Source organism: Tinamus guttatus, unplaced genomic scaffold, assembly GCF_059628265.1.
Source record: "Tinamus guttatus ecotype Peru unplaced genomic scaffold, ASM5962826v1 Tinamus_guttatus_pri_ptg000384l, whole genome shotgun sequence".
NCBI lineage: Eukaryota > Metazoa > Chordata > Aves > Tinamiformes > Tinamidae > Tinamus > Tinamus guttatus.
This window is the reverse complement of record NW_028288918.1, coordinates 3,593,341-3,606,226: the sequence shown is the minus strand read 5'-3', so window position 1 is coordinate 3,606,226 and position 12,886 is coordinate 3,593,341. Positions and strand designations below refer to the sequence as shown.

General features: G+C 42.3%; 1 protein-coding gene across 8 annotated transcripts in view; it reads right to left on the bottom strand.

The window, feature by feature from the left end:
* The window catches only part of CASK (calcium/calmodulin dependent serine protein kinase), a 202,038-nt gene extending 189,732 nt beyond the window's left edge, over positions 1–12,306 (bottom strand). For 7 of the 8 annotated variants that reach the window (XM_088530685.1, XM_088530687.1, XM_088530688.1 and 4 more), the window contains exon 1: positions 12,181–12,303. In XM_088530685.1, the coding sequence (XP_088386811.1) occupies positions 12,181–12,239 (59 nt within the window). In that variant the 5' untranslated portion in view covers positions 12,240–12,303. Of the gene's footprint in view, positions 1–12,180 lie in introns of all 8 variants that reach the window. The other variant, XM_088530692.1, reaches the window with a different exon arrangement.
* Positions 12,307–12,886: the final 580 nt, after the last annotated feature.

The following is a 12,886-nucleotide window of genomic DNA, read 5'->3' as shown; positions in this document are numbered from 1 at the left end:
ATTTAAAAACTCTTAGCTACACTATCTGTACTCTTGTGCACAATTGCAGCAGAACTAGAAGTAACAGATTTAGACATGGCTTCTTTAAAAGAAGACTCATTTATGAACACCAAGCATGCTGGAGGTTCAGACTGCAGGCTATGCATGCAACTGCTAATATTTACATCCTGGAGGACCTCATCAAATTCATGCATGCTTGAAAAACATCTATCAAACTGACCACGTTATAAGCAAAAAAGCACTTTGAAGCTTCTTAATCTAAATATTCAAGAAACAAATAGAGGAACACAGTTTTAAAATACACATTTTCCCACCTCCCCCTCCCCGCCATTGTCTAGATTGCTGCAGTTAGAGGTATTGGACTACCTTCATTCTGCTCAGGCAGCCCTCTGGAATCCCAGACCCTAGAGACAAGAGAACATGCCTGGAGAAAGGAAGACTTCTCCCGAGTAGAGGAAGATGGGGTCAGAGCACTTAGGAAAACTTGATGCCCACAAATCCATGGGCCCTGATGGGATGCACCCCAGAGTGCTACGTGAGCTGTCCGATGTTATTCCTAAGCTGCTCTCTATCAACTTTGAAAGATCCTGAAGAACAGGGGAGGTGCTGGAGGACTGGAAGAAAGCCAATGTCACACCAGTCTTCAAAAAAGGCAAGGAGGAGGACCCAGGCAACTACAGGCAAGTCAGCCTCACCTCCATCACTGGAAAACTGATGAAAAAGCTCATCCTGACTGTTGTCTCCAAAAATGTGGAGGACAAGAAGGTGCTCAGGAGTAGTCAGCATGGACTCACCAAGGGGAAATCACTCTCAATCAACCTGATAGTCTTCTGTGATGGAATGGCTGGCTAGATAGATGAGGTGGGGGGGCAGACAGTGAACTTGACTTCACTAAGGCTTTTGACACCGCCCCTCACAACATCCTCCTGGGCAAGCTCCCGAAGTGTGGGTTAGATGAGCGGATGCTGAGGTGGATTGAGAACTGGCTGGATGGTGATCAGCAATGCAGAGTCTAGTTGGAGGCCTGCAGTTAGCAGTGTCCCCAGGGGTCATTCCTCAGCCCAGTCCTGTTCAATTTATTCATCAATAACCTGGATGAGGGCACAGAGCGCTCCCTCAGCAAGTTGCTGATGATATCGAACTCGGCTGATACCCCAGAGGGCTGCGCTGCCATCCAAAGGGACCTGGACACACTGGACAACTAGGCGGTGAGAAACCTCACAAGGACAAGTGCAAGGTCCTGCGCCTGGGTTGGAATAACCCCAGACACCAGTACAGGCTGGGGACTGACCTTCTGGAGAGCAGCTCTGCAGAGAAGGACCTGGGTGTCATGGTGGACGACAAGTTGACCATGAGGCAGCAGTGTGCCCTCGTGGCCAAGAAGGCCAATGGGATCCTGGGGTGCATTAAGAAAAGCGTCTCCAGCAGGTCGAGGGAGGGGATCCTGCCCCTCTACTCAGCCCTGCTGAGGCCACATCTGGAGTATTGTGTCCAGTTCTGGGCTCCAAAGTACAGGAGAGACATGGAGCTACTGAAGAGAGTCCAGTGCAGGGCTACAAGGATGATCAGGGCCTGGAACATCTGCCCTATGAGGAGAGGCTGAGGGAGCTGGGCCTGTTCAGCCTGAAGAAGAGAGGGGACCTGCTCAGAGTATATAAATACCTCAAGGGAGGGAGTGAAGAGGATGGGGCCAGCCTCTTTTCAGTGGTGGCCACTGACAGGACTAGAGGAAATGGCCACAAACTGAAGCATCAAAAGTTCCACAGGAACTTAAGGAAAAAATTCTTAACAGTGAGGGTTGCAGAGCACTGGAACAGGCTGCCCAGAGAGGTTGTGGAGTCTCCTTCTCTGGAGATCTCCAAAACCCGCTTGGACGCAGTCCTGTGCCACATGCACTAGGTGACCCTGCATGTGCAGGAGGGTTGGACTAGATGATCTCTAGAGGTCCCTTCCAATCTTAAGGATTCTATGATTCTATGATGCAAAAAGCTAAATATGCTTAAAAAGAGAGATAAGAAAACATTTCATGACATGGCCCTACCTAATATTTGATTCTTGCAAGAGGTGTGCAGCGTCCAACTCTTTCCTCCTCACTCCTAAGCCTTCTGCCTTGAGCTAGCTCTGACTGCACAATAAGTCAATTCCAGTCAGCAAAAATCACAGAAAAATACCCCATCCAAAAGCAGAATACTTATATAGCACATGTGGCTTATGCAGATCATATGAATGCTAAAGTAGACACAAAGAATGGGTGACTTATGCAGCAAGGACCAGAAACACAGGAAAAAACAGAAGAGTTAGACCTTCCTCTTTGAGCAGCAGCAAACTTAAAAGTGTGATTTTTGTAATGTGAACTGAATTGTGTATTCCTACAATGCAAGATATCAGTGCAAAAAGAGGAAAAAGAGGCTACTACCCCTGCGGTTAGTGATTCTACAGACGAGCTACAACTTGGTACAGCTCTCCCTCAGGAATCACGGAATACTCGAAGAGGCCACCACAGCCAGTGCTAGGACATGGGACAATTTATGGAGATGCTACATTTCACCTCAACCCCTGCCCAGGTTAGCTGATTTGCACTGCTACACCTGTGCTGACTACAGCCAGATATTTGCTTTCAACCTCTTTGAAACCTGCATGACCAAATAGGTTGGGTTACATGTCAAATGTGGCCAATCTGAAGAGCTCCGCAGAAAATCTGTTCTATTCCCCATGATTCAGCACTTTATGGGAAAAGTTTCTCTGCTGATGCAGAAAAGATGGAAGACATTATTCTCTAAATTTCTTCTCACCTTTCCAAGCTACTCTCATCCTAACCTTCTATATGATCTCTCCATAAAAGGTAAGGAGGAAGAGGGGAAGAAGGAAGGGAGAAAGAATACCTTCATTGCTTCTTAACCATCCTTCCTATTTACAGGCGAATAGATTCTTCTAATCTGAGTGTAAATCAGTGACCTCCTGCTGTTCAGAATTGTTCCTCACTATTCAAAATGGGGAACAACATCTGGAGGAAATAAAAAGAGAAGGCTGGGCAGCTGGCAGCTCAATTTGCTGCAGCAGCTGCAGGATTTCCCTGGTGGAGGATAGCAAGTAAAGTAACAGGTGACTCTCTTTGCTGGCTTCCCAAAGCTAGAACATCAAGAATGCAGCCAAAGATTCTGCTCATGGACCCCCTCACCATAACAAAATTGGCAGAAAAAAAAAAAAAGAGAAGATAATCATATCTGAAGATTTTGGTAAGAGATACAGTTCTGAGTACCTTAAGGGAGAAAAATATGGCCACTGCACTTGAGTAGTATAGTGCTGCCTCAGCAGTACTACACAGCCAAAACATGTCTCCTTATTTATAGGACTCTTTCTCAAAAAATTTCAAATCTGAACCAACTTCCAAACTGTTAACAGTGTTAATTACAGCAAAGATGCTTTGAAATAAACCCAGTTTTTCAGTATAACTGAAAATGCTTCTTAAACTAAACTGAAACTGCATACCACAATAAATATTGTGGTACATAGGACTTAAGCCCTAGCTTTTATCTCTAAATATATATATTCACAGACAAACTCTCTATAGCTCTTTTAATCCATATATCCTTAGAAATTTACTGAATATTAAATGCCAGAAGTGACCACTTACTGCTTACACTATCCAGAAAATAGGGATGCTAGCGAAAAAAAAAGAAACCAGAATACCTCTAAACAGTTAGACATGCCATCGGGTAGCCAAAGAAACAGATGAAATAGCCAAGTGAGAACTTATTTAACCAAATGCTATTTAGACAACCTCTGGAGAAATGAAAATATATAGAACCCAATGGGCTTACAATGAATAGACCTAGACTGTTTGCAACCAAAGTAACATTTAAGAGCGCAGGAGAGATGTCTAAATGGAATTCTGTCAAAGCAGCAGCATTTTCTTCTGTAGTCTAAATAGCTCCTTCCTCCTGAATATCAAAGATGTCATACCAACAGCAGAAATGTTAGTTTTACCATTACTTTATGGTGGAATATGTTAGACAATAAACCAAAGAAATATTACCATTTCTCTCAGGGTACCCTGAGTATTGCAACAAAAGACAAGATGAACTAGTAACTTTCTGGCTACCCCATCTTACTCTATTGCAGAGAAAGGGGGAAAAAGGTATGGAAGTAGGCAAAGACTTTTTTTAATCTAGAAAAGTTCCTTTATCTCTGGAGATTGCACTAGCAATAACAGTGCTCAAGTGACAGAGGTGATCCTCCCAAAGGTTGTAACTGGTTTGTTCTTTTTCTTTCACATTTTTCTTTCACATTTTTTCTCTGGATCTTGGTATTAAATTCTGATGACTCTTAAAAGTCTGAAATATAGGAAATCTTTGTTTAAGACAAGATGTAGTTATCAGTCCTTGTACTCCTAAATTTACCCTGTATTAAGACTTGACTGAATAACAATACTAGCATTGTATTAATCCATTTCGTTCTCACAGAGTGCCTGACTTAACAGGGACCTAGAAAGCATTTCTTGCATTACCAAATGAAATCCATGTCAAAGACAACACTTGAACACACTAACCTAACAGCAGAATTGAATTAGATGATGTGCTCATTTAATAAACACCCCTTCAGTGCTCATAAAAGAGCCTCAGCTTTGGAAACAACAGTCAAAGAGCTGGCATTTTGTCCCGGATTACTTCAGAACATACGAACAGAGTTGTAATGCAAAAACCCCAAAATGCATTCTCCTTACTTCTCTCTGCAGAATTACCATAGGACAGTTTTACTCTACCATATCCTGGACCTTATTTTTGACCCAGTTATCTATGCTAAGAATACTGAGCCATAAACATAATCAAAGTTCACTTATTATATTCTTAAGAGCAAAGCCTGAATGAATAGCCAGAATCAGGAATGCCACAGAAAAGAAAAGGAGTGTTTTAATCATGAAAGGGACTCCCTTCTCAGTTTGGTATCCCATTGCCACTGCACCTCCACTATCTGTGACTGAGACCACCACCTACATTTGCTTCCAACATTTTCTATATTTTCAGTTTCTAAATCACTTGATAACACTTGGATCACTTGATCCAGATCATTTGATAACAATTTATTATGTTTAAGGAAACCATTAAAAAAAAAATCTTTCTCAACAGCTATCGGCAGTCCCAAGCAAACCATTCAGATGGCACACACTCAAAGACACAAGTCTACAAATGATGCTGAGACTTATCTCCTTTGCCACCTAATGCCTCAACAAGGTTCAGTGAATAAACAGGATCAGATCATGGAAGAGGAGGAATTTGCTGAACATATGTTCAAGCAAATACGACATGATGTTGGTTAGCAGAAAGAAAAAGCTTAAGAACCAAGAGTTGGTAAGAAACATTAATAACTGAATATTCATTTGCATGCAAATTCTTTGTTTTCAAAAATCAACATTACTATGATTACATTGTTAGCTTGAAGCCTCTATACTATGACCTCAGATATTCACACTTCAATAACCTTTTAACTGCACTATGCTAATGCGTATGTACTTGGCTATGAAATCAGTACATCTTCAGAAATCCAACCTGCTACAGCAGGCTGCAGTGTGTATTTCACCATCAATGGAATATACTGTAGGCATTGCTACAGAGCTTTTCCACATAAACTGGAAATGAAATTCAAGACTTCATCTACTTCAAAAGAGCCAATGGTATAGGTTCAGGGTAACTAACAAACTGCTTAAGACTCTAGGAAGAGTATGATAACAGTCAATGATTTTAATTCTCAAACATAATGAAAATTAGTATAGTTAAAGATAGCCGAATAGATTAAAAACCACTAACATCTATAGTCCCCCAAAATATGATGTTTCATACCTTCTTATTTCACAGTAAACATTGCATTATAGTGAAGTCTTCACAGGCACAAAACAACCATGACATGATGCCACATTCCACTTCCTAGGGGAAGAAGGTCTAAAACAAGTAACTCATGCATATAAGTCACTTGTTAAGATACTAAAGCCACGATATAAGAACCTACAGGTAATGGGAAGCTAAATTCTTTAAAAAGATAAATAAAGTCAAAAAGGCCCATTTGATCATCATTCCCTTGTCATTATGCTTGGATTCCAGTCAACCCAAACTTTTCCATTATTACTTCTTACATCAAGAATTACAAGCTACAGGTGCTATCGAAACCTATCATAGCCAGCAGGGATGTGCTGAAAAAAGGCACGTTTTCTGTTTCCAGGAAGGGAAGAATTCCTTTTACCAATGGACATTACCATTCTGCTGTAATTCATTCTGAATATAACAGATGTTTAGTAAAAGAATTAACCCAAATAATACAGTTCCATTTACAGATAAGTTCAAGTGAAGGCTTTCTCCCCATGCTTTCGTTGACCTTACTTAGCCATCTTTTTTATATGTTTATCTGATATATGCAAAGAAATGAAATGGGTTTCTTGGGGGTTCTTTTTGCTGAGTGCACTCAGCAAACTAACTAACTGGTGCACTATCTTAAGGGCTTGGTCTAAATTTTGAAATCACTGGGGATGAGAATTTTGGTCAAGCATGTACATTTTGATATTATATGTTAAAAATATTAAACATCTCTGGAAAAAGCAGAATTAGTAAGAAACTTTTTCCCATTAACAGCATAATTCAGCATAAAATACACACTTTCAACACTAACCCCTTTCAATTCTGAAGTCAACGTTTTTAGATGGCACATTTAACATGATGATCACTGCAATACCGTTTTAGGGTTAATTCTGCTCGATTACCTTTCATTATCATGACATACATGCAATGAATTATAAAAAGACCAGTGTATCAGACAGTGGACTAAGTAGGGGAGTACTTGTTGACAAAACATATAGGTCTGTCTTTCTCCTTGATATTACCGTGTCCTTCATTAACATGAAGTAATGTGAAAAAAAAAATAATTATCAAAGAGCACTTAGGTCCCAATTACTGAAGCCAACAAAATTTCATACTGTTTTAATAAAAGGATCAAACTCGCAATTCTTCAAAGCAAGGCAGCTTTTCGTCCTACAACTTCTCATAGAAAGCTGCTCTGGAATCTTGATAGCAAATTGGTTTAAAATCTTCTGCTTTTCAGGGTGTAAAATTACTCAGGACTAGTTTGCACACATTTATGCATCTGCTCTTACACTCAAGAGCTGCCTTCTATAGAGTGCTTAGCCACAAAAATATATTTGCAAAGTCCTTACAATGTTTCTCAGTTTGCACTTTCCTGTATCAAATAAAAAGCCTTCCAAGGCACTCTTAATAGAATTCTACTTCTCGGTCATTTCAGTCATCTTGTCTACATCATGAGGTTGTATGCAAGAGCGCAGCAGCTTATCAAAACATTAGAAAAAGCTGAACAAGCGGAAAGCAGAGTACTGGTTAACATGCTGTATTTTGCAGCTAAATTGCATGACTCTTAGACTATTTAGTTGCAGTTAGGAAGAACTTCATAGGTAGAAACAGGTCATTGAAACCTGTATCACAGTAGCTTAGCTAAATATGTATTCTAGCAACTAGACACTTCAAATAATCTGATGTTACTTTCCTGAAACAATACACATGCCTATGACCTCATGCTTAAGCCAGATTCATTACAGCCTGTTCATCCATTCATCATAAACTCTCACTTTAATATAGAAAACTGCTTCAAATATGTTTTGTTAATACATTAGTATTTTAAGCAGTAGTAAGGAGTCCCCCTCCCTCTCTCTTCCTTCCAAACAGCGAGTGTTCAGTGCAGTTATTTCATGTTTGTTTCGTCAAATTTATGGATATAAATTATTTGCATCAGTTTTACAGGAGATCCAAAAGTTAAGTGGTGCCCTAGAGAAAAGGGCACACGTGGGAGACAACAGTATTTTCATTCTCCAGCACAGAAAATGGAAGCCGTGATGATGAACAGTATCACCAAAAACATCAAAATATTTCTGTATGATTTTGTTACCACAATTCTCAAAGTTATTAGCACATTTCTTGGACAAGGAATATTTGAGCTCTCTCCTCCCTTCCCTACTCATTCCCTCACTAGAGCATAAATCTACAGCTTCTCCATCTAAAGGTAACAGCTCAGGATGGAAGTACAATAACCCTCTTTACATTTCACCTTACTCAGATACTAGTCTTTGAACTCAAGAACTCCTCTATCCACTTCAATTCCTCTACCTTCACACTTCCTGCACCACTTCCTCATCTAAAAGACTAGGAAGCCTGGAAGTCCAAAAGACTTCCAACTTCTAGATACTTTAGCTCCTCTTACCAAGGAGGCCAAGCAGAGAGAATCACCCCATCACTGAGGAAGGAGGGATAAAGAACAAACAGAAGTCATCAGTGTAAAACGCATAAAAGAACTACTCTGAACCCAAACACATTGCAAAGAACATCCTGGAAATTTCAATAGTATTAACACCTATCATCATATTGGGGAGTTTTTGGTACTAAAAATGGCAAGAGTTACTACTACTATGCACATATATATTTCACATGTATATGACCCAACAAATGGGAAAAAAGTACAAAAATTTGCATAGTGAGTTTTAAGCGTCTGTTAGCACATGAACAAATGATTTTAATTGTAACCAATACCCATTTCAAAACAGAACTTTTAATAATTTTAATCATATAATACAGCTTCAAAATTTGCATAGATGCATACCAATATCAACAACTATTCTGAAAGCAATCTGTAATTCTGCTTTTAGAAAGATCTGACAGTCTTTATGGCACTTCTCAAATACCAACTTAAGTCAACATGAATCTTAAGTGCCTAAGTCAAAAGCAGCTAATAGGAAATAAACGGAACAAGTACTACAGACCAAACTATTCCTACCATAAAAGCCAGTTCTAGTCTTCTAAATTCAATACCAGCAATATCTATTCTAACTTAAAGACAGCTATTCTTTTTGGCGTAAAGAAAGCTAATGCCATATATATATATATATGAAGCTGCTAGGATAGAAGAAATCAGTGAATACTCAAGATGTTTTAACTCTATATCCACTAAACTTTATGAATTACTAAATGCATTTTGACTAAAAATTCTAACTAAAAAATAACAAAATACACCTGGTTAAATATTTTAGTTTGTGTACTTCTCAAACCATATGCAGGGAGACCCTCTCCAAATGTTATCCTTAAGCAAACCTGAAAAAAATGGCAGGCCTGGGACTTATATTCCAGCCTGCTATCTCAAGATACATTAAGACTTCTTTTAAGAGTAATGCAGAAACTTCCCAATTTACTCTTGCTTGAAAGGTGTTTGTATCAGCCAAAGAAGGCACTAGAACACCCCTAGAATACAACAAATTTACTGCAATAAAAAAAATAAGTAATGTCAGTGCCGCAAAGACTACCACTTATGTATAATAAAGATTAATAAGAAATTGAGTTTATTATTTCAATTATTATCTTTGTATAGCTTTCAGAAATGGAAAGGTGTAAAGCAAATATGGGCAAATTAAGACTGCCTTGAAGGAAAAATGAAGTAAAATTTCCTTCTGTTCCTCCTGGCCCTTGTATTCTCCTATACTCATTTAAGAAAAACACATATTTAGGGAACTTAAACACTTGAAATGACTGTAATAAGCAGTTTATCCTCCTATCATTTCAGTCAATTCATTCATATACTACTATGGCACAATAGTTACACACTTCAGCGCACCAAAAGCTATTGTCACTGTGTTTATATAAAATAAGCCAGTTTACTGTATTTAAAACTATTAATCTAAGTTTAAAATAAGCCTCAGGAAACCAGACCACATGTTTTCTACCAGGAAACAATCACACAGAGATGACATTTTTCAAGTCAACAGGAGTTGAGAGATTTCTCTTATAAATTTGACTGTAACATGACTGAATATTTAGCCTAAAATCTCTTCTCAACACCTTTTGTGAAAATACCTATCTATTTAAGATGAGAGTAGTAACTATTTACTTAGGAAAGATAGAAAGTACATACAGTTAAATACTTCATACCTCCGAAATGCAAATCAGGGCCACATATGCTATTTGTAAGGATGCACTGAATTACAGTATCAACCAATAGCAAATCACAGAAACATGAGTGCGCACATTTAGTTGATGCTTCACTTAAAGTGTTTACCAAGACGCACACGTAGCAATTCAAAGCAGATTTACAGTAGCCTTCCTCAAGTTGCTTAAACAGGAGCAAAGTGGTACGTAAAATTGTGCACAAAACAGACATTCATGGTCCCTAGGAAATCACCTACGTAGTGCTTTAAAGAAACAATACTGCTTATACAAATGTATTATATTACATTTTTATTTTAAATGTTTTCAAGAGGACTCTCATGACATCTGTGCAGAACCTAAGTAATCAGCTAAGATATCAACTCTTCACACTATCACTGCTGTTAATTTCAGTGATCAACCCTGTTTTTGCCAGTGCTCTTGGCACTCTTATGCTAATCTGATTTAATATTTGTCCAATCAATTTGCAACACAATGCTATCTGTATTGCCTAAATTTCATGGGAAAATTCTGTAGCTAATACATAACTCACAGCTTTTGCGCTCTCTTCAAATTCTCTGGTCACAAAACAAAAAGCTGTCTGAAATGTGCAGAGGTTTGGAGTCCTGTGAATGATCCATTCTCTAGAAGGATATGCAGTCACCTTAAACGTAATCACTGCACATTCTTTCTAATACTACTCAGGCAAAAATAAAACACAGTGTGTGAACTGCATAAAAACACTTGTGAAATAAGTCTGCCAAAATGATCTCCAAAACATGTTTAAACAGCAGTTTGGGTTTTCTGCTACAAAAGCTCACCATGAGCCACCAGCATTAACTTGGAGCAACCACTTATAGCTTACGCCAGCAAAGAAGGCCGATGCAGCTCACTATTTTGGAAAGTTGGTTGTGTTACCAGGCAGGTAATACGTTGTTAAATGACAGAACTACGTGCTGAAACTTTTGCAGAGTTGCTAGGTCTGTAACTAGCATTTTTGCATAATTCTGTGTAAAGATTAATTCCAAAATATTATTTTAGCCCCAACTTGGAAAGTAAGCAGCTCTTAATATAATAGCTGAAAAGCATACTGGTGGAGAATGGGCAAAAAAGCATAAGTAGAAAAAAATCTTTGTTTAAATTCAAAACAATTATTCGCATAAAATAAATTGTCAGGAACAAAAAATCTGCAGGCACCCAAAAACAGAATAACTACTAAGCCTTCAACAGCAACTGCAGTTTTTGAATCAGAAATGTAGAGAAAATTACCAAGTCCCGATATTCCTATATCTCTCGTGTCCAATTTGTAACATGAGCACAACTAAAGATATACAAAAGACGACTAATAAACATAGAATGGATTTCAAAACCAGACAATCACAACAAACGGGGAGAGGAAGGAGAATGGACTCGAGCTTTGGTTCTTAACTGCCCTCTTGTTTGGGGGAACCTCTTCATTTTCCTGGTGTGATTATACAAAGACTGGTATTCAGACTGTCATTTTCACGCACCAGTTCAAGTGGCAACCCAAAAAGGGGCAGCTGGGCAACGCTAGCGAGTACCTTAACTCCTAGATTTGACACAAGCCCTGAGCACTGGTTTAACAGTGGTTGCATAATAAGATGAAAAAGGCCAAGTTCCCTTACTGCCCAATGCATCTTTATTTCCACACGAATGAGGATGGAGAGGGGGAGATGTGCAAGGAAACCGAGCACTACCTGAATGTCACAAGTGCCGCCACTAACAAGCTGGTTATTATGCAGCAAAGCAAAGCAACAAATAAATAAATAAAAACGCAACACCTGGCGCACAAATATGCAGTGTCCCGGTGGATAGGTGGATCCCCTTCCCCAATAGGCGATCGTTGATGGGTGTGCCAGGAATGGGATATGTGGAAAAGGTGGGGGGGAGGAGAAAAGGGCTGGGAAGCGGCTGCTGCAGCCCGGCTGAGTGATGGCGAGGCGGTTAATCATGGTGGCTGAGGAAACAGCGGGTCACTTCTCCCCCCGCCATCCCCCGCGCGATGAGGGCGGTGGGCAGCGCGCCGAAACGCGCTGGTCACGTCGCCGCCGCCCGCACCGGCTCCGCGGCGGCGGCTCAGGTGGGTGCCGCGCGGAGCGGAGCGGTGCGGAGCATCCCCGCGCGCAGCGGCCCCCGCCGCCTCCCCGCGGCGCCCCGCTCGGCCGCGCACACGCAGCGCCCTCCCCGCGGGACTCACTTGCCGATCACCTCGCAGAGCTCGTACACGTCCTCGAAGAGCACATCGTCGTCGGCCATGGTCCGCGCCGGGGGGGGCTCAGCCCGCGCGGCGGCGGCGGCCCCGGCGGCGCGGGGGGAAGGAGGGAGGCAGGGGAGGGGGCAGGGCGGGCCGCGGGCACGATCCCCGCCGCGCGGCGCCAACCGCCACACCACGGTAAATCCCAACGGCTGCAACGGCTCCCGCCCGGGGGCTCCCGCGGCGCTGCCGCCGTCTCCCGCGGGCCGCGGCCGCCGCCGCGCGTGTCACCCACGCCGCGACCCCACCTTCCTCCTCCCCCTCCCGCCCCCTCTCAGCCGGCTACTCCCCAGCGGCGGCGGCGGGCGGCAGCTCCGGCTAGCGGGGCGGCGCGGGCTCCATGGCGGGGGCTCGGCTCAGCGCGGCAGGCTGGGCAGGGAAGGGCGGCGGGGCCGGCGGCAGCGCCGTCTCGCTCCCTCGCCGAGCGGGCGGGCGGGCGCGCGCTCCCGGCCGGGCGGGAGGGAGGGAGGGGGGAGCAGGCGCGCGCCCGCGGGGAGGGAGGGAGGATGGCGGGGGGAGGGGCGGGGAGCTGCCGCCGCGGCCGGTGATTGCGCGGCCTGCGCGGGAGGGCGGGCGCGCGCGCGCCCCCGCCCGCCGTCACGCCAACGGCCGCTGCGGCCTGCGCGCGCACGCGCGCGCCCTCCCCAGC